The sequence below is a fragment of the Macaca fascicularis genome, chromosome 4 (assembly GCF_037993035.2).
Source record: "Macaca fascicularis isolate 582-1 chromosome 4, T2T-MFA8v1.1".
In the NCBI taxonomy this organism is placed as follows: domain Eukaryota; kingdom Metazoa; phylum Chordata; class Mammalia; order Primates; family Cercopithecidae; genus Macaca; species Macaca fascicularis.
This window is the reverse complement of record NC_088378.1, coordinates 36,709,061-36,731,181: the sequence shown is the minus strand read 5'-3', so window position 1 is coordinate 36,731,181 and position 22,121 is coordinate 36,709,061. Positions and strand designations below refer to the sequence as shown.

General features: G+C 40.1%; 1 protein-coding gene across 2 annotated transcripts; it reads left to right on the top strand.

Moving 5' to 3' along the window:
- Window positions 1–895: 895 nt before the first annotated feature.
- LOC101865481 (pantetheine hydrolase VNN2) lies at window positions 896–21,300 on the top strand. Of its 2 annotated transcripts, XM_045391512.3 has the most exons (9): window positions 896–968; window positions 2,053–2,235; window positions 3,547–3,718; window positions 6,725–6,855; window positions 8,556–8,748; window positions 12,485–12,773; window positions 13,716–14,089; window positions 15,305–15,475; window positions 20,678–21,300. In XM_045391512.3, exons 3-9 carry the CDS (start codon window positions 3,713–3,715, stop codon window positions 20,867–20,869), a joined length of 1,356 nt encoding a protein of 451 aa, XP_045247447.2. In that variant the 5' UTR covers window positions 896–968; window positions 2,053–2,235; window positions 3,547–3,712; the 3' UTR covers window positions 20,870–21,300. The 2 variants fall into 2 exon arrangements, with proteins under 2 accessions (XP_045247447.2, XP_005551919.2); XM_005551862.5 differs by lacking the exons at window positions 896–968; window positions 2,053–2,235; window positions 3,547–3,718 and adding an exon at window positions 6,367–6,600.
- Window positions 21,301–22,121: the final 821 nt, after the last annotated feature.

Here is a 22,121-nt window from a genome sequence, read left to right as displayed (position 1 = left end):
ATTAGCAAGTAGAAACAGAATTTAAGTTCATAATTTTAGGAAAAATCATTCAGATCAGGTTGATCTGGAAGAGAAGAAACTTGAAAGACTTTGTGGAGACAGACAGAACAATGCAAAAATAAAGTAGTAGATGCATTGACATTCTTTTAACAAGACAGTAACCAAGGGCAGGCAGGTATGTCAGCCACATCTGGGTCAAAGCTGCCTTGGGCATGGCCCTTGTAATTGGGCCTCCATCTTCTAGGAATGAAGCAATAGTAATAACAGCAAAAATTATTCAGCACATATCACCATTTTGCAGACAGGGGAAACTGAGGCACAGAGAGGGCACAAAACTTGCTCATACTCACATAGTTAGGTAGTGGCTCAATCCCAGCCATTCTCGCCCCAGAGTCCATGTCCATGTTAATTATTATCAGATGCCACCATGACCCTTATAACTTACAGTGAGAAAAAAACTCACCATAACTAGATGCAGGATAATACACAATTTAGTTCTCTCTAATTTGAAGGACAGTCTAGAGTGGGATCTGCGTTACAGTACAAGAATAATGTGCTAAAGAGAAAGACTATGCCATGAATATAAGAGTCAACTTAGGCTTTATAGGCTAGAGAATCTCCTGATTCTATAGCTGTGGTTCTTCTGCTGAGCTTCGTTCAGTAGAAATTGTGTCATTGCTCTTGGCCTGTGTCATCTGGCCCATATAGCTCCTTGAAAGAAAAGCTCAGGAATCAGAATTGCCAGGCTAGAATAAAATAGACACTCCTTCTCCTGGCGTCTGACTGAAGATGCAGCATCCTTGAACCAGCAACTGCTGGGACTCCTCTCTGTCATCTCAGAGGGTATAGCCCACCCAGAAAGTGAAACCAAAACAGGAAGTCACTAGGGGTGACTGGAGGCGCAGGGGCCTTGGAAAGGAAAGCAGCCGAGGTCCACAGGAGTGGAAGGCTCTCCCTTGACTAAAGCTGTAAGTAGTTATCTTGGGTTGCAAACATTATTTTTCTTTGCTTCCTTGTTCACTTGAAAATAAACAAGGGGCATTATTGGTGAATTGCTGTGACATTCTCATATTGCTCAATAAAATATAAACTTTTCTATTTTTAATCTATCTTTTTTTTTTCATGTCTGAGATTTCCATGTTACTTTCGTACCATACCCTTTCAAACGCATGTCTCTCCAACTGCCTACATAAATCAACAAGTGACTTGGATCCAGTTCCTGTGGATGTATCTCCATGGTGACAGTCATCCCGACTTTACCAAAAGCTTTTAATTCAATCAAGAGAATTTTTGATTTTTTTAAAAGGACCTGCTGGTGAATGCAAGAAACTTTTGGCAGAGTTAATAGACTGGCATAGTGGGTAGAACTATGATATTAATATTGTTAATATTTTATTTTAAGGAAGCAGGAGCTGTCGGAAGGTAGGGGAGGATGTTACTAACTCAAAGGGACTTCTGCAACTTCAGCCCTAAGTTTCTGAGAGAGGAAAACAGACATGTTGGTTGAACCATGTGCAATTACTTTTGCTAGGTCGAAAGCAGTGATGATTGGCAATTTCATGTGGCACAAGCATTTCCATCTAGTAGTGCTTTCAGAGAATCCAAGGCTGTGATATATCATTACCCTCTCAGATTTTCTCTTGATTTCAGCAGTGTTCGTTAGCTATCTGAAGCACTGAACACCCACCCAACTCTAAAGCTGGAGGATTACCTCATCTGAATGAGACCTGGCCCCCAAAGATGGCTGAAATGCAAGCTAGTTCTCTTCAAGCCAACCTTTCCTTTTACAGGGGCTGACTCAGTCTCGCTAAAGCCATATGCAATACTCTAATGGTGTAGGGACGGAAACTTTTTTCTTTGCCATTAAGTACTTTTTTTGGATACAGTATTGTACTTTTTTGGTATACGATATTAAGAGAAACAGTTTTAACATTGGAGCCTGGCTTTTCTGTCTCTTATTGCTTCTTATTCTTATTTTGACACATCACCCTTGCTGCCTATGAGAATGTCATTGATAATGATACATGCTATTTCCCACTCTTTGTTTCTCAGTTCACTCGTCATTTTGCATCCAGGAGAAGGGATAGAACAGGAAGTCCAGCAGCCAGTGTCAGAGCCTGGAGCAGCTCCTCTCCTTCCTGGGGTTGAGTTCCTTGGTTTTCTTGTTTCGCCTGTGCTACCCCACTGCGGTTCTTCTACCACACTGGGTTTAGCATGAATCAGGAGTTGATGCAGGTACCCTGTCAACCCCATTTCATTCCAGCAGTTCTTCAGCAGGGTCATCCAAATAGACTAGAATTTTAATTGAACAACAGTAGTTCTGTGGGTCTAACAATGAAATAATATTAAGCAGTCAGGATATTATATTACTAAATAGTCACTCACTTTTGTTAATTATTGTGATCTGCATCATAGTCTTACAGAGGACTTTCATGCATCTTTAGGAGATAGAGCAGGTATGATTACCTAAATGTTTAGATGAGAAATAGAGGTCCAAAGAAGTGGTGCAAAGCGGAAACTACACCTCTATACTTACTCTTGAGAAAGTGGGGAAAAAATGAGGTTTTTAAAATTACAGACTTAAAACCTAGCCCAATTGAATATTATTCTAACAGATGATCAGATTCACAATTAGAAACAAATATTTGAGCTATTACTGTTTTTCATTTGTTTGTTTGTTCTTTATTTTTGAGACAGTCTCACTCTGTCACCCAGGCTGGAGTGCAATGGTGTGATCTCAGCTCACTGCCACCTCCGCCTCCTGGGTTCAAGCAATTCTCCCGCCTCAGCCTCCCGAGTAGCTGGGATCACAGGTATCTGCCACCATGCCCAGCTAGTTTTTATATTTTTAGTAGAGACTGGGTTTCACCATGTCAGACAGGCTGGACTCAAAACTCCTGACCTCAAATGATTCACCCGCCTCGGCCTCCCAAAGTGCTGGGATTACAGCCATGAGCCACTGCGCCCACCCAGTTACTGTTTTTTATAGTGACTCATTGACCAAATAATTTTTAATTGATTTTAACTTTTTACCCTTTTAGCTAAGTTCGTTAATCACAAAATGACAAATTATGAAGCAGGCTCTTTTAGCAGTAAATTACAATTAATCAATGTTCCCTGTGGCAAAAATAACCTTACTTTAATTTATAACTCAGTTAAACTAAAAATGTTAAGCCTTATCTGATCAATCATCTTTATGAAAAGTCAACTCTTGAAATTGTATGTCCTGAATTTGGTTTTTTACTTCTGAAGATTTAAAACATCAATGACCTCTATGGCAAATGTTTTCTTTACATTTCAGGGATTTTCCTATATTTAAATTGCTCCTTAATTTACTAACTTCTGATTCTTTTTTGCAATTACCTTTGTTACTCAGATTCTCAGTTTCTATGAGACAATTTTTAGATGCTGCAAATAAAAAAACAAAGGAGGGAATTTGGTCATCTTGATTTTATATCAGAAGTGATTTTCCCTTTCCCTGTTAGCCAAACAAACAAATAAACAAAAAAACAAAACTCTAATCAACATCATTTCTATCTTTTACAGCCAAGGACAGAGAAAAACATCCAGATTTGGGAACACAATAACAGATATGATTGTCCCCACTTCTACTGCCAAAATTTTAAAACTGTTAACTCCTCCTCATCAGCTTACCTGACTACTTCCAAGCAAAAGAGATAAGGAACTATTACTAATTGGTGATACTAGATCAATGAAGGTAGGTCATGGCCAAAATTGTACTTATGGAGATGGAAGAGCTTTGTTGTTTTTATTAGGCATCCACTGCATCAGAAATTTCTTTAGCACTTAGCACATTTGCCTATCGTCTTCCTAAGGTGATCATTTTGAATTGGGTTCTTTAAAAGACATGAGTGGCTGGCTTCGGTGGCTCACACCTATAATCTCACCACTTTCGGAAGCCACGGAAGCCAAAGTGGGTGGATTGCTTGAGCCCAGGAGTTTGAAACAAGCCTGGGCAACATGGTAAAACTCCCTCTCTACAAAAAATAACAAAAATTAACCTGACATGTCGGTGCATACCTGGCGTTCCAGCTGCTAAGAAGGCTGAGGTGGACTCACTTGAGTCCAGGAGGTGGAGGCTGAAGTGAATCATGATCATACCACTGCACTCCAGCCTGAGCAACAGAGCAAGACTCTGTCTCAAAACAAACAAACAAAAAAAAAACGCCAAAAAATAACCCCAAAGACACGAGTGTTCAGACACTCAGTTGCAGACATTAAAACAGAGCATAGACACGTGTGCTGTTTTGGGTATAAAGGAAAGACTCTGGAATCAGGAATGAGAAGCGGCACATCCTGCTCTGTCACTCTAGCTCTCTATGCCTCAGATTGCTATCCTGTAATAAGTGGGCATTTGGGTTACATGATTTCTAAACTCTAATGGCACTCATAATCTATTATATACCAATCACCTATGCTAATTTACTAATTATATATACACTATGTAGTATGGTTGTATACTAAGTCTGTTATACAATCTGCTAAAAATTCATAAAAATATCTATCCCTTTGCATTTTCCACAAAAGGGCTTGACCATTTTTCCTAAAATTATTTTTAGTTTTCTGCTCTATAGAGATAAGAAAAGTTATTCCTTTAATAGAAACTTCTATTCAAAGCAGAAAATATGAGCAGATCTTATTTATAGCCCCTAGGCCCCATTCTTAACAAAGAATTTACCTCAGTATGAAGTAAAGCACAGAATAAACTTTATTTGTACCGACTCTTCTATGCTGTCTAAAAGCATTTCTGTAACTTTTACCAAAGGACTGGATAAACACAAAACAAACCCTTTATCTGGTAGGATTGGGCCTGGGGAAGGGAGAATACTGATGTCCTAAGAAGGCATCCAAGATCACATCCTGTATTTGTTGTTAAGGTTTTTTTCTGGAGCGCAATGGTGTGATCTCAGCTCACTGCAACTTCTGCCTCCCGGGTTCCAGCAATTCTCCTGCCTCAGCCTCCCAAGTAGCTGGGATTACAGGCACCCACCACCACGTCCAGCTACTTTCTGTGTTTTCAGTAGAGACAGGGTTTCACTATGTTGGCCAGGCTGGTCTTGAACTCCTGACCTCAGGTGATCTGCCTGCCTCGGCCTCCCAAAGTGCTGGGATTACAGGCGTGAGCCACCGCATCTGACCTGTTAGCATTGTTTTTAAACTCATTGTTATTATTTGCTGCTAACAAAAATGAAAGTTACATCTTCTCTTTATTACAACTCAGATGATCTTTATCATCAGTCCTGGACACTTCCCCTTCCGTTGTATCTTCCTTCAAAGCAGTGGGTGGGGAGGGAGGAAGAAGAAGGAGGAAGAGGAGGAGGAGGAGTAGGGGGAGGAGGGGGAGGGAAGGGTGAAAGAGAGAAAGAAGGAAAGAAGCAGAGTCTCCTGAGGTCTGGGGCCCCTGAGCAGAGAGTCCTCCTCTGGCCTAGGTGCCTGGGGGTATTGGTGCTATAGGCACTAACTATACAGCAATGAACAAACCAGACACAAAATCCTGCTTTTCTGGAGCGCATGTTTTCAGTCCTTAACAGCAATAAGTAAGTCAGAGTATAGATTTGGGTAAATTTTGTTCTCAATATTGTTCTGTGATACATTTTCTTAGTAGTAAGTATTTAATTTTTTCCCCCTCATCTAAAAATAAACACGATGTTAGTGACTCAACAGAACCAAAAAAATTGTTGTCAATTTTTAAATTTAATAAACGAGATATTTGTTGTGATGTGATTTTTTTACATGAGAGTTAATTTAGTTATGAGTTTCTACTAATAAAAGCTGGAATTGTTCTATATTTGAATTCGGGAGTCTTTTGGAAATTCAATATTAAATCTTAATAGTACGTGCTGTTCAATCCCTGTAATACTTTCTGATTGTCTTAAATGAACTGCAATTTTTCTTCTTTAAAAGTGGTCAGACATATTGTGTTCTTTAAGATTATAAATTAGGCCAGGTGCGGTGGCTCACGCCTATAATCCCAGCACTTTGGGAGGCCGAGATGGATGGACCACGAGGTCAGGAGTTCGAGACCAACCTGGCCAAAATGGTGAAGCCCCGTCTCTACTAAAAATACAAAAATTAGCTGGGTGTGGTGGTGTGTGCCTACAGTCCTAGCTGCTTGGGAGACTGAGGAAGGACAATCACTTGAACCTGGGAGGCGGAGGTTACAGTGAGCTGAGATTGCTCCACTACACTCCAGCCTAGGCGACAGAGCAAACTCTGCCTCAAAAAAAAAAAAAAAAAAAAAAAAAAAAAAAAAGATGATAGAGTAAAAGGCCAGTAACTGGCAGCCACATGTTATGCAAACATTCTTCCCTCTATAAATACTATGTGAATGTTATTTTTACTTTCAGAAATCACTAAACCTTAGCCATGGTCACTTCCTCTTTTCCAACCTTTGTGGCAGTTTTTGCCCTAATAACCCTGCAGGTTGGTACTGAGGACAGTTTTATAGCTGCAGTGTATGAACATGCTGTCATTTTGCCAAATAGAACAAAAACACCTGTTTCTCAGGAGGATGCCTTGAATCTCATGAACAAGAATATAGACATTCTTGAGAGAGCGATCAAGCAGGCAGCCGAGCAGGTATTCTCTTATTTCTGCTAATCATAATGTATGCGAGGGGCACGGGAACTGGTGGAAGATGAGAGGGTTGAATTGTCCGTGTTGTACATGGAAAAATCATTTTTATTTCACTTGTTGTGAACAGGGTGCTCGAATCATTGTGACTCCAGAAGATGCACTTTATGGATGGGAATTTACCAGGGAAACTATTTTCCCTTATCTGGAGGATATCCCAGACCCTCAGGTGAACTGGATTCCTTGTCAAGACTCCCACAGGTATTTTAACTATCTTAGTCTTTTGTGCAAAAGTAACTCTCTAAAACGTGGATGTTCACAAAGCAAAATGATTGCTCTTGAATTATCCTATATGTGTGGTATATGTTATGGTTATATTTATCTCAATATTTGTCAGATTTTAAAAACTTAGATACTATTTAATAATCGTTTGTGATTAAAAATCTTTATTAAATTTTGAGAAAATATGTAAATAGGGTATTACTGCAAGAAAAACTAAGGGAAGAGGATCTCATAGATACAAGTAGCAACTTAATTTCTGAAGTAGACAGTGGATTGTGTTAGGAATACATTCCAAGGCCTCTGCTGAGGGGACACCCTTTCAGTGTCATAGAGTCTCTCCATCCCAGAGTTGCTTCCTAGGCAGAAAGATTTCACCATGTATTTTCAAGTGAATCATAAGATCTTATGCTTTGAAACTGTGTTTTCCTAGGCTCACAAAGCTAATTTTCCTGGGAAACGGTTATCTAGAAACCTTCTAATATATATTAAAAATCTAAGTCCTACTGTCATCCTGGAGACGTCAACCTGGCAGTTGCACAGACAAGTCTGGCATGAAAAGACAAAATTATATCTGGAGATAGAAGATCAGACGTCAGCATATAGATGGTTTCAAACACCGTGATGAGTTCCCCTGTGGAAGTGAGTTAGCGAAGAGTATAGGTATGAGGATTGAGCCTTAGGAAATTCCAGTGTTTAGATTCAGGAGAAAAGGAGGAACCAGCAGAAGAGTCGAAGAAGGGCAACCAATAAATAGGAAAATGAGAGGGTGGGTCCAATAAAGTGAGGTGTTTCCGCGAGGAGGTGTAATTAACTGTGCCAACTGCTGTTGAAAAGTCAAGATGAGATCAGGTAAAATGTGGGGGTCACTGCTGGCATTAGTAACAGTTTGGGTGATAGAGATAAAAGTTGGAGTGCTCTAAAAGAGAATGGGAGAGGAGGAACTGGCAATGGCAAGAGGGACTGATCTTTTGAGGAGTTTTGCTTTAAGGGAGAGCTGAGGATTAAAGCAATATTTGGAAGGGCATGTTTGGAATGGTCAAAAGAGGTTTTAATTTTATTTTTTAAAGATGGGAGGTACTAGAGGATATTTCATGCTGATGGGATGTTTCAGTAGCGAGGAGACCCTTGATGAGGCAGGAGACTGAGTAATGAATTTCTGGAGCGACAGATATGGTGTGGGAAGTATTCATCAAGTGTAAGTCATCATCTGTGGCTTTTAAAGTAGGATTTTTTTTTTTTTTTTTTTTTTTTTGAGACGGAGTCTCGCGCTGTCACCCAGGCTGGAGTGCAGTGGCCGGATCTCAGCTCACTGCAAGCTCCGCCTCCCGGGTTCACGACATTCTCCTGCCTCAGCCTCCCGAGTAGCTGGGACTACAGGCGTCCGCCACCTCGCCCGGCTAGTTTTTTGTATTTTTTTTTTTTTTAGTAGAGACGGGGTTTCACCATGTTAACCAGGATGGTCTCGATCTCCTGACCTCGTGATCCGCCCGTCTCGGCCTCCCAAAGTGCTGGGATTACAGGCTTGAGCCACCGCGCCCGGCCTAAAGTAGGATATTTTTATGCGTAGTTTTTGTATTGACTTAAGTTCCACTTAAGTGGTTACAGTTGCTATTGTCTCTGTATGAAGTGACTAAAATATTTTTTAAAAATTGAAATGTCTTAATTATAATTTGATTTAGATTTGGTCACACACCAGTGCAAGCAAGACTCAGCTGCTTGGCCAAGAACAACTCTATCTATGTCTTGGCAAATTTGGGGGACAAAAAGCCATGTAATTCCTGTCACTCCACATGTCCTCCCACTGGCTACTTTCAATACAATACCAATGTGGTGTATAATCCAGAAGGAAAACTCGTGGCACGTTACCATAAGGTAAGAGAGAGGGGCGGATGTGTGAAACGGAGCGTGTCATGAATGGTCAATGCTGGGTTTAGGAGTTTGACTTTCATTCCCTGTATGATACAATATTACTAAAGGGTTTTTGTTTTGTTTGTTTTGTTTTAGAAAGTGGGCAATAAAGAAAATTACACTTTGGGCCAGGCGTGGTGGCTTATGCCTGTAAGCCCAGCACTTTGGGAGGCTTGAGGTAGATGGATCTCTTGAGGCCAGGAATTTGAGACCAGCCTGGTCAACATAGTGAAACCCCGTTTCTACTAAAAAATACAAAAATTAGCTGGGCATGATGGCACATGCCTATAGTCCCAGTTATGTGGGAAGCTAAAGTAGGAAACTTGCTTGAACCCAGGAGGCAGAGGCTGCAGTGAGCCGAGATTATATCACTGTACTCCAGCCTGGGTGACAGAGGGAGATTTTCAAAAAAAAGAAAAGAAAAAAGAAAATGACACTTTGGAAAAAACTACTCTGGAAAATCATGTAGACAGAGAGCTGTTAAAAAAAAAAAAAAGTGTCGGCCGGGCGCGGTGGCTCAAGCCTGTAATCCCAGCACTTTGGGAGGCCAAGATGGGTGGATCACGAGGTCACGAGATCGAGATCATGCTGGCTAACACGGTGAAACCCCGTCTCTACTAAAAAATACAAAAAATTAGCCTGGCGAGGTGGCGGGCGCCTGTAGTCCCAGCTACTTGGGAGGCTGAGGCAGGAGAATGGCGTGAACCCAGGAGGCGGAGCTTGCAGTGAGCTGAGATCTGGCCACTGCACTCCAGCCTGGGCGACAGAGCGAGACTCCGTCTCAAAAAAAAAAAAAAAAAAAAAGTGTCATAATGGTCCAGGATTGAGATAAACTTTTTGCACATATAAAACAAGTAATTTTAATATAAAACAAATACTAAGGTGACTATAATCTGGGCACTATTTCAATAATTTTATTTTTTTTTTAAGAGACAGGGTCTCACTGTTGCCCAGGCTGGAGTGCAGTGGAGCCATCACGGCTCACTGTTAACCTCAAACTCCTGGGCTCTAGTGATCCTCCTGCCTCAGTCTCCCAAGTAGCTGAGATTAAAGGCATGTGCTGAGATAAAGACATTGCCCAGGCTGTCCTTGAACTCCTCACCTCAAGCAGTCCTGCCACCTTGGCCTCCCAAAATGCTGAGATTAGAGGCATAAACCACCGAGCACAACCATAATCTAAATACTATTTAATATTGAAATGGTATAAAGATGTTTCAAAATTGTATGACTCAACTTCATATAAGTTAATTTGCTATCAAATCATAAAATACCGTATTTTCTACACCAGCTAACTTAATTACCATTTAATAGATTTAAGCTCAAACCATAAATGTTTACTTTAAACTCTGAATTGAAAAAAAGAATCAAATAACCTTTAAGTCATAATTTGATACTAAACTAGGTAGGGAGAGAAGGCTGGCCTTTTGAATGGATATGTGTGATGTACAGGCAGTGTGAATGTCCCTTCTCCACTCCCAGATGTTTTCTAAGCATCTTAAATTGTAGCCTCAGAATCTTTGGAGTGGAGAAATTATCTCCTGGCAGTCTCAGTTAAAATATAAATATTAATTAAGAGGAGCGATGTTAAACCAATGGTTTTCAAATTATTTTGATCATGGACCCCCACTGGAAAAAATTGTTAACATAAGTCCTCAATATATGTATTCTTGTGTGTGTATTTATAAAGCACAACAATTTCAAAATGCTTTCTTCATCATTTTGTGGATTTTGACAACTTCTTTTCATATATATCACTGCACTTCACTTTCTTCTTAAAATGTGTCTCATAGTAAAAATAGAAATGTCACTACTTCCATTTTCTTGCTTGGGAGATTGTTTGCATTGTTTGTATTATCTTTCTTTTTTTTTTTTTTTTTTTTTTTTGAGACGGAGTCTCGCGCTGTCACCCAGGCTGGAGTGCAGTGGCCGGATCTCAGCTCACTGCAAGCTCCGCCTCCCGGGTTCACGCCATTCTCCTGCCTCAGCCTCCCGAGTAGCTGGGACTACAGGCGTCGGCCACCTCGGCCGGCTAGTTTTTTGTATTTTTTAGTAGAGACGGGGTTTCACCGTGTTAACCAGGATGGTCTCGATCTCCTGACCTCGTGATCCGCCCGTCTCAGCCTCCCAAAGTGCTGGGATTACAGGCTTGAGCCACCGCGCCCGGCCTGTATTATCTTTCAATGCAGTTTCTTTGCAGTAATCATTTGAAGCTATTCTTCCATTCTGTAACGTGCAGGATGGCACAGTGCACTGAATGTGGACAAACTAGCAAGGAACCTGCAGTCACCTGTCTAAGTTGAGAGGCTCTCACTCTTCCATGAGGATACCTCAGGGACCGTTTGTAACCTATGACCTCTGACATATGTGAATCTAATGGGAATATCTTTTTCAATGAATTCTTTTTTTTTTTTTTTTTGAGGCAGAGTCCGGCTCTGTCACTCGGGCTGGAGTGCGGGGCACAATCTCAGCTCACTGCAGCCTCTGACTCCCAGATTCAACCAATTCTCCTGCCTCAGCCTCCTGAGTAGCTGGGATTACAGGTGCACACCACCACACCTGGCTAAGTTTTGGATTTTTTAGTAGAGACGGGGTTTCACCATGTTGGCCAGGCTGATCTTGAGCTCCTGGCCTCAAGTGATCTGCCTGCCTTGGCCTCCCAAAGTGCTGGGATTACAGGCATGAGCCACCTTGCCTGGCCTGTCAATTCTTAAAATAATAGTAAAGTTCAATTTCTTTTCTATTTTTTAGATATAAAATAAATTTAGAGAGGTTTTAATAGTCTCTTTCTGAACCCTCAGCATTTCCTAGATTGCAGACCATTTTATTAACTGTTGACCCCAATTATTATATTAGACTAAATTTTTTTTTTAGTTTACCTGGAAGGAATCAGGGGAATTAAATACATTTCTTTTCTATGGTAATTTTGAAAGGTGGGTAAGAGTCACTGAGATTAGTTTGGATGGGACACTAAAGAGAGAGATGGCATCTTTAACCTGACTCATAGATATTTATTATGCATCTATTAATATTACATTTCTAGGTACCAAGGATTCAAAGAAGAATAATGCATGTTTTTTAACCTTTAAGAAGCTTATAGGGCCGGTGTGGTGGCTCATGCCTGTAATCCCAGCACTTTAGGAGGCCCAGGTGGGCAGATCATGAGGTCAGGAGATCAAGATCATCCTGGCTGACACGGTGAAACCCCGTCTCCATTAAAAATACAAAAAAATTAACTGGGCATGGTGGCATATGCCTGTAACCCCAGCTACTCGGGAGGCTGATGCAGGAGAATCGTTTGAACCCAGGAGATGGAGGTTGCAGTGAGCCGAAATCATGCCACAGTACTCCATCCTGGGTGATAGAGCGAAACTCCATCTCAGAAAAACAAAACAAAATAACATAAAACAAAAAGAAGCTTATATACTTTGGGGTTTATGGGGCGGTATTTTGCTCTTAACTGAGAGAGACGGACAGAGAGAGAAAGGAGAGAGAGGAGATGAGAGAGATGCTATAGACATATGTTACATATTCCTCCACAATTTTCCTTAGAAATTTCCTTCCAATTGCCAGATTTATCCACTTCCTAGGAGATTCCCTGCAGTTGACCATAGCCAAATTTATTACCAACTTGGAGGGTTTTTATGAGTCATCTCTTCAACAAACAAGGCTTTACTAGTTTTCTCCTATCCATTTGTTGTAGTACCACCTGTACTCTGAGCCTCAGTTTGATGTCCCTGAAAAGCCGGAGTTGGTGACTTTCAACACCACATTTGGAAGATTTGGCATTTTCACGTGCTTTGATATACTCTTCTATGATCCCGCTGTTACCCTGGTGAAAGATTTCCATGTGGACACCATACTGTTTCCCACAGCCTGGATGAATGTTTTGCCCCTTTTGACAGCTATTGAATTCCATTCAGCTTGGGCAATGGGAATGGGAGTTAATCTTCTTGCGGCCAATATACATCGTGTCAGCCTAAATATGACAGGTAATTCATGACCAGGTTAGGTTTCATCTTCTATTTTTAAGTGCAGAGAAATGAATGCCTCAGATATGACCTGTATTAATTTTTTGCTTCTTTGTCTGAACTCCTTACTGTGTTTGTCATCGTTTCACAATAGAAAAAAAAAGCTAGCAGTTGATTATAACCTACGGTTATACTAAGACCTTTATGTGTATTATTCATGTAATTATATAATAATTACATGAGATAGTTAGTGTCATCCCAATTTTGCAGATGAGAAAATTGAGATACAGAGAGTGCAAGTAATTTGCCAAACGCTACCCAGCTTCTACTTTCCTCAGTGGCCATGGAAGCCTCTGCAACTTTCCCTTTGCCTCCTCATGGGGCTGCATGGCATATCCTCATGACATGGCTGCTGTCTTCCCCTAGAGCAATTAAAGAGAGGGGACAAGAGAGAAAAGGGAGGAAGCCACATTGCTGTTTATGACTAGTTACCCACCATCACTTCTGCCATGTTCTGTTCAATGGAAGTGAGTCACTAAGTCCAGCCCACATTCAAGGGGAAAGGAATTAGATCCTCCCACCGGAAAGAAGAGTGTTAAGGAATTTTTGGATATATTTGAAAACCACCACAATGAGGAACAGGGGAGAATTTTTATTCCCTTTCCCCACCTTTCAGGAACTCCTGACTACAAAGATTTTTGTAGTTGGTTTAATTTTCCATAATGCTAATAAATAATGCGATTATATTTAAGGTTTAATTGAGATGAGACCAAGGAATGTTTGTTTTAATCTCTTCCAATAGAGAATAGAAGTAGTTAGGTGTTCAGTGTGATTAGAAGTATGCATGCTCTCTCATTGTGACTAATATGGTGGCGTGACCACATGCTCAGTTCTGATGGGGAAATTGGCAGTGTTGGTTTTTTTGTGTGTGTTGTTTTTAGAAGACCTGTCTTTCATTCACAGGAAGTGGTATTTACACACCAAACGGTTCCAAAGTGTATCATTATGACATGAAGACAGAGTCGGGAAAACTCCTCCTTTCGGAGGTGGATTCACACCCCCTATCCTCGCTTGCCCCCCCAACAGCTGTGAATTGGAGTGCCTATGCCACCACCATCAAACCATTTCCAGTACAGAAAAGCACTTTTAGGGGATTTATTTCCCGGGACGGGTTCAACTTCACAGAACTTTTTGAAAATGCAGGAAATCTTACAGTCTGTCAAAAGGAGCTTTGCTGTCATTTAAGCTACAGAATGTTACAAAAAGAAGAGAATGAAGTGTACGTTCTAGGAGCTTTCACAGGATTGCATGGCCGAAGGAGAAGAGAGTACTGGCAGGTAATCTCAGTTCAAATGAAAGGGAGTTCAAGTGAAAGGTAAATTCCAGGTCAACTTTTTATATTTGTTCCAGAAAACCAGGTGCTTTTCCTTGGCTTGACTCCATGCATTGATGACCCCCCCCCCCCCCCGCCACACACACAGGTGCATTTATACACATACATACACTAGGATAAAATATTTGCAATGGGAATTAAGTATAATCTTATTGCTTGCTTTTACCATATTTAAAAAATTATTAACCAAACCTTGATGACTTTCTATTTGACAAATAAACCAGCCTATTGTGGTGAACATGAGGAAGACTTCCTTAACTGGGCTTGCCAACATATCTAAATTATGAACAGTTTTATTTTCACTTGCAAAACTAACAGTAAATAGGGATACTACTTTTATCTTAGTTTCTCTTCTAATCAGATATCCTAGTTTTTGTACAGCTTTCTTTCTTTCTTTTTTTTTTTTTTTTTGAGACAGAGTCTCACTCTGTCACCACGCTGGAGTGTAGTAGCATGATCTCGGCTTACTGCAACCTCTGCCTTCCAGGTTCAAGCGATTCTCTTGCCTCAGCCTCCTGAGTAGCTGGGACTATAGGCATATGCCACCATACCTGGATCTATTTTTAGTAGAGACGGGGTTTCACCATGTTGGCCAGGCTGGTCTCGAACTCCTCACCTCTGGTGATCCGACTGCCTTGGCCTCCCAAAGTGCTGGGATAACATGTGTGAACCACCACATCTGGCCTTGTATTGCTTTCAAATGACAAATTTTAAAGATGAAAACGTTTTATAGAATGTTGGCTCTGAATTTGTATTTTCCTATTATACTCCGTGCCCACTGCCTTCTTCTAAAGAAAAGGATTAAAAAGAGAGGTGAGATTCAGGGGTGGAAAAAATTTAATATCCTTTCAGCTTCAGTACTATTGTTGCCCAAAGACCTCCACTTCATTGAGCTCAGTGCCATCATCTGACATACCAAATTAATAGTTTAATTCTAAACTGACTTCTTTCTCTTAATCCACTTGTTATCTAGGAAGTAGGTTGATTCTCAAATCACTTGCCATTTTTAATAAAGTAGTTAATTATAAGAAACATGATCCAAATCCCTTTTCAGAGAAAGATAATGTTTGCTTAGCGTGGTTAAAAACTAAGGTAACATTTCTGGTACAAGTAACTTCAATGTAAGGCATTGTGTTTTATCTGCGTTTGTTCCACATAGGTTTGCACAATGCTGAAGTGCAAAACTACTAATTTGACAACTTGTGGACAGCCAGTAGAAACTGCTTCTACAAGATTTGAAATGTTCTCCCTCAGTGGCACATTTGGAACAAAGTATGTTTTTCCTGAAGTGCTACTTACCGAAATTCATCTGTCACCTGGAAAATTTGAAGTAAGAGGACTTTTATAAGAGTATTTTCATTTTATATGTTCTCTGAAGTCAAGTAAAACAAGCTATAGCCACTCTGCTGGTTAACTTCCGCTGTGTAACAAATTTCCTCAAAACCATTTCTTTAGCCCTGATTCTGTGGGTTGGCAATTTGAACTTGGTGTAGCTAGGCTGTTTTTCTGGTCTGAGATAGGCTCAGTTGATGCTGGCTGGGCTCGTTATGTCTGCCATTGGCTAGTGGGCTAGTGGGTTGACTAGCACTGATCAGTTTGTGATTACCTTGTCTTGGACAGCTGGGATTATTAAGGCCATCTCTCCCTGTGGTCTCTCATCTTTCAGCAAACCTGAGCTTGTTCACATGTTAGCTTAATGAGTCCAGAAGCATCAAGAGAAAAAAACCACAATGGGCAAGTTCTTTGCAAGTCTCTGCTTGCACCGTGTTTGCAAATGTTGCATCAATGCAGGAAGTTACATGAGCAAAGTTGATTCAAGCGGTAGGGAAATAAAGGACTCAGACCTCTCAATGGGAAGAGCTATAAAATCACGTGGCGAAAGGACATGGGTCAAGGAGGGGAAAATATTGTGATCATTTTTTTCAATTTATAACAACTAATTATAAAATGATGACACTTCATTGGAAGAACATAATAAAGAACATACCTAGAACTGTGAGTTTGAGATACCATTCACTGAAGAATGTTTATTTATAGATTTTTAATTTCCTTTTGTTACATGTGAAGACAAACAGAAAATCAAATATTTATTTCACATTTTTATTTTGAAACAGGGTCTTCCTCTGTCACTCAGGTTAGACTGCAGTGGCATGATCATAGCTCACTGAAGCCTCAAACTCCTGGGCTCAAGCAGTCCTCCTGCCTCAGCCTCCTGAGTAGCTAAGACTTAAAGGCATGCACCACTGCATCCAGCATTTGTTCACAAATTATAGTGACTGTAGCTAATTAATTCACAAATTAAGCTGGCTTCAAATAAGAATTATGACTCTGCAGACTTATATCTGTTAATGTACAACACTTGCACACACTCACATACATGCATATATACATAAACTCCAGTGGTTCGAATATTAATGTTTTCTCTGAATTGTGGTAAACAGTGGCTGGGTTTCAGTAACTAGGGTGAAATCATTACATGGTCTATAAAATAGGGTCCAAGTTAATTCCATCAAGGCATCAAGTAACGAAGTCTTTAAAATTGCAGATTGCTTATGGTCATGTATCTGTATCTGCTGTGTTATCAGAGTGGAATATATCATACTTACAAAAATACTTAATTCTGTGAAACCAACAATTTAACATATGGTATAGCCTTAAGGCTGTAAAATCCAAAGACCAGGAATCCTTTGCTGCCATAGAACCTGTTTAGGTAGAATCTCATGAGGAAATTGAGGCTGGAATAAAAGCTAAAGTACCAACTACAGAAAATCATGATTAGATCTACAGCAAGGAGTCTTGGGCTAAAATCCAGTAGCTAAAAGGTGGCTGGACTGACATAAACGTCTACCTGAGGTCACTTAAAGGAAATGAGAGAGGGAAATCAGGGTCACCAAGGTAAACTTAGGAGGACATAGGGTCTAGCAATATTGATGCATTATATCCTGTAAGCCTGAACATGTAAACTGAGCACACAATCTAATTTTCTGGTACTACTTTGACACTTTTTCCATGTCTTGTACTCACAGAACTCTTTCTCTTCGAGGAATTGTCCCAAAGTAGGACTGAACATTCACCTGATGAAACTACTTCATCCATGGGAGAAGGACAAAAAATGCTAGAGTTTTCCAAACTAGGTTTTAAAGATCCAAAGCCAGAAATATGATTTCACTCTTACTCTGAACCACATAAGTGTTTGAAGGTGGATGGTGATAGTGCATGAGGAGTTGGAGAACGTAAATAATGTATTCCATAGCTACTTCCTTTCTTTTAAAAATTTCATCCCAAATGGCTTCAGGAAGTTAAGAAGAGTTAGAGAATGATACAAGAGAATACACATTTAAGTGCTTAACTCCATAGTATTTGTACATCTCAACTCTTAAAAAAATGTAATTTTATTATTTTTAATTATTATTATTATTATTTGAGATGGAGTCTCGCTGTGTCGCCCAGGCTGGAGTGCAGTGGTGCATTCTCGGCTCACTGCAGCCTCTGCCTCCCGGGTTCAAGCGATTCTCCTGCCTCAGTCTCATAAGTAGCTGGGACTACAGGTGCATGCCACCACGCCCAGCTAATTTTTGTATTTTTAGTGGAGATGGGATTTCACCACATTGGCCAGGCTGGTCTCAAACTCCTTACCTCGAGTGATCTGCCACCTCAACCTCCCAAAGTTCTGGAATTACAGGCATGCCCAGCCTTGTTTTTAGTTTTTTGGGTACACAGTAGGTGTATATATTTATGAGTTACAGGAGATATTTTGATACAGACATGCAATGTGTAATTATTACATCAGGGTAAGTGTGGTATCAGTAGGTCTCAACTTTTAATGATTCTGTGAACTTGTCATGTTGTATCCCATCTCTGGCTCTTTCTTGAATGGAAGAAAGGAGGGAAGGGGGGCATAGAACCTACCATTTAAACTGGGCACCTATGATCATCATTTGGATCTCGTCTCACCTGCTCCAGCCCATTTGCAGAAGAAAGAAATGAGATATAGATTGTATTACACCAAAAAAGAGATGAAAGAGGCATGTGACAGCTGGCAGGGAGGGTCTTTGGAATTGCAGTCCCTTGGAGGGAGCATCATGGTGAGGGTGAGGCAAGTCTTTATTTTACAAGTGTAGATTCTCTGTGGCATGACTTTCACTGAAGTTTATCAGGTTCTAAGGAACAGATACTAATCAAACTTGCAAGATAGATAAGCTAGAACACCAACTTGTTATTTAAAAAAATAGGTTCCCTTAGCTGGGAACAACGAACTGTATGTCAAGGAGACTCTTCATTGGCAAATACCCTCGAAAGTACAAATGATAGATCCGTTTGTTTTGTGAGCGCAGAATTAAAACAAAAGGAGTTGGGCATTTTTGGAAAAGATTTCCAAGAAGCCACGGAAGCCTGAGGCAATGTGTTTCTCCTCTTTAGGGATGGTGATCTAAAGACCATGTAGGATTAAGGTGCCTACTTTTCTCAAAAAGAGCCAGAAAGTCCAATAACCCATTCTTGGGTTTTTTAGTGCTTCTTTTCTCTAGAGACCTTGAAGGGCATGGCCCTTCTGTGAATATGTTGTTTCTAGAGAGAGCAGTCATAATATTGAAGATGGCAAGTGTTTTACATCAGTTATGCTCACTATGGCTTCTTGAGTAGTTTCTCAGTTCTGTTGATGGATGCACACTCTGTCCGTAAATATTTACACATTATCTTAGAGGATCACTATGGCAGAGATTTCAACACACTTATTGCATATCCTCAACCCCCACCACCACTTTAGTTTTATGTAAAAAGGGTGGTGTTACTGACCATGCCCACAAATGTGGAAACATCTTGCTTTAGCACCTTAAGCAACTCTGGTGTATTATCAGAAGCACTGGCAGAGTCTGTTCTCTGTAACTAACTAGTTAGATAACCTTGGGAAAGTCACTTAACCCCCGAATTTCCTACTCATAGAAGAGAATATTTTCCTGACTGGTTTGGTGAGGATCAAATATGATAATGCATGTGACGGCACTTTGTGAACAGTAAAGCACAATCGTTATCTTCTAGGATATTTAGTCATTTTCTTCTTCCAGTTATAAAGCATCTATTTTCCCAATTTTCAATTTCTTCTCCACTCCAACCAATTTCCCAATTTTCAATTTCTTCTCCATTCCAACTCCATTTCTGCAACTAACAGGTTCATTTTCTTTTATTCTTTTCTGTTTATTGACTGTCTATTCATGTTTCCTTCTACTCTTGTTCAATTGCTTTGTACACATTCTTCTCTTACGAAGACTCCACTGTGGCTTCAGGCTAGATCTAGTCATTCATGCCTTTCACAGTCTGATCTCCACCTTCCTCTGACCATATTCCTTCTTCTCTTCTTCACTAATCTTCAGCTCTAGCTAGTGGTGTGATGTAACTTTTAACAATTCCTTCCCTGAGGTAGAAAACAAAAAGCCCTGATTTATGGAATTTGCCAATTTTCATTGTGTCAATATTCCCACCATGATCAGCTTCAAGAATGGATCTGTTGGCAGAGCTTGATAACTCATGCCTGTAATGCCAGCACTTTGGGAGGCCGAGTTGGGAGGATCATTTGAGGCCAGGAGTTGGAGACCAACCTGGTTAACATGGTGAAGACCTGTCTCTACTAAAAATACAAAAATTAGCTGGACTTGGTGGCACACCCCTGTAATCCCAGCTACCGGGGAGGCTGAGGCAGGAGAATCACTTGAACTCAGGAGGTGGAGCTGGCAGTGAGCCAAGATCGTGCCGCTGCACTCCAGCCTGGGTGACAGAGCAAGACTCCATCTCAAAAAAGCGGGGGAGGAGGGGAAAGTAGCTGTGTTTAAAAGCCAGCTGTCAAATTTCTTGAAACTTTAACAATCTGTTCTCATGAGCCTGTGCACCACTAGCTCTAGCACACCACCGGTTCTAACCAACCTAGAATGAGAACTCACATTGCCTTGACCTGTCACACACACTTCTGTCTCAGAATGAGCCTTTGCTGATTCAATGTCCACTCCCCACAATGTCTTCACCATACAGCCCTAGAAAGAGATTCCTAACTGCTTGGGTTTCTGGTAGCTTATGTCCCACTCTGTGAAATAGACCAGTTCAGTTTTTCCTTCTCAGACCTCCTAAGCACTTACCTGTTGTCTTCTCTGATAAACTGATAAACTGATTTCTCTCTTTATGTTTAGAATCCACTCCATTTCACCATTAGCTCTTAAACTTCTTGAGGGAAGGATGTGATGTATACCTCTCTGGTTCCTGATTGTCTTGCACATAATTGAACTCAATGAATTGCTGCTGCTGATTTTGACTTTCCATTAATGGTTACATTTGATTGTTGAAACTAAAATCTTGGGCCCTCTCGAATTGCTCTAGTCTTCATTATATAGTAAGTGGCTGTCCCCTGCCTGGTTTACTTGCTGCATCCTCCTCAATCAGGAATGACTTGACTATATATTATATCTAGGATGGTTTCAAAATGATTACTTTGCTTTTAACTTGTATGTTAAGAAAGCTGACTGTACTTTTCCCACCTTTTCTTTAGGTGCTGAAAGATGGGCGTTTGGTAAACAAGAATGGATCATCTGGGCCTATACTAACAGTATCCCTCTTTGGGAGGTGGTACACAAAGGACTCATTTTACAGCTCAAGTGGGACCAGCAATTCAGCAATAACTTACCTGTTAATATTCATATTACTAATGATCATAGCTTTGCAAAATATTGTATTGGTATAGGGCATGTCTATCATTCAGTTTCCGCATCATATACTTGGCTAAATGTGCTTATCAGCTTCCCAAGTTTACTAAGAAATTTTGAAGTGCTATTTCAGTAGTATAGACCAGTGAGTTCTAAATATTTTTTCTCATCAATAATTGTTTTTTAAGTTTTATGATAATGTTGTCCATTTTTTTTGGCTACTCTGAAATGTTGCAGTGTGGAACAATGGAAAGAGCCTGGGTGTTTGGGTCAGATAAATGAAGATCAGACCGCAGTTCCAGCCTCATTTGCTTGAGACTTTGTGTGGGTTTGTATGTATGGGAGGGTGAAGAGTGAGGAGTTTCAGGGCCATGGCAAACATAGCTGTGCCTTTGAAGAGAATAGTAATGATGGGAATTTAGAGGTTTATGACTGAATTCTGTTTGACATTAAAGACAATTTGAATTCACCTAGTATTCTGTGCTAATGTTTATCAGGAGATTTACTTTCCAATCAAGAGGCAATGTTGACATTTATTTCTACAGTGAATGTAGCTTTGAGTGCTAGAAGAATTGACGGCTATTCCAAGTTCATATCAAAGGAGACCTGACCCAGGGCACTCATAGCCCCAACTGTCCTCCCTTAAGGCTATGGCATAATTTAGCAGGCAGAAATCTCATAACACAAAGACCATGACAGTTAAAAGTTACACTATTTTCAGCATTCGGTTGACTTTTTACAAAATACATATATTCCATGCTACTTGAAGTATAATAGTATATTTGTTATTGGTCATTTAATTCAGATACTCTTAAGATTAAATAAATGATTTTGAATTTTCAGATTTATTTTCTGATTTTTATGTCCCAAAGTATTTTTAAGTTCAATACTTTTACATTAAAAGATCACAATTGAAGCATTTATCTTTTGTTTTTACATATTGTCATAAACCCACATATGGATTTGATTTTAATATTCTACTAAAATACACTAGAAAATAAGATTCCTTTTATAATCTAGTGGTTACTATTAAGAGAAGGGATATGGAAGTTAAGCCACATTTTGTATTTAATTTTGAGAAGAGCATACATATTCCCTATGTTCAGCACTGGGACATCAAAGATGGTAGTTTTAAAGCTGTAATGAATGTGCATTTGTGTATATAGCCCAAATCATATAATCATAAAAGTTTTATGTTCTTTTTTCTTTTCTTTTTTTTCTTTTCCTTTTTTTTGAGACAGAATCTCACTCTGTCACCCAGGCTGGAGTGCAATGGCGGGGGTTCAGCTC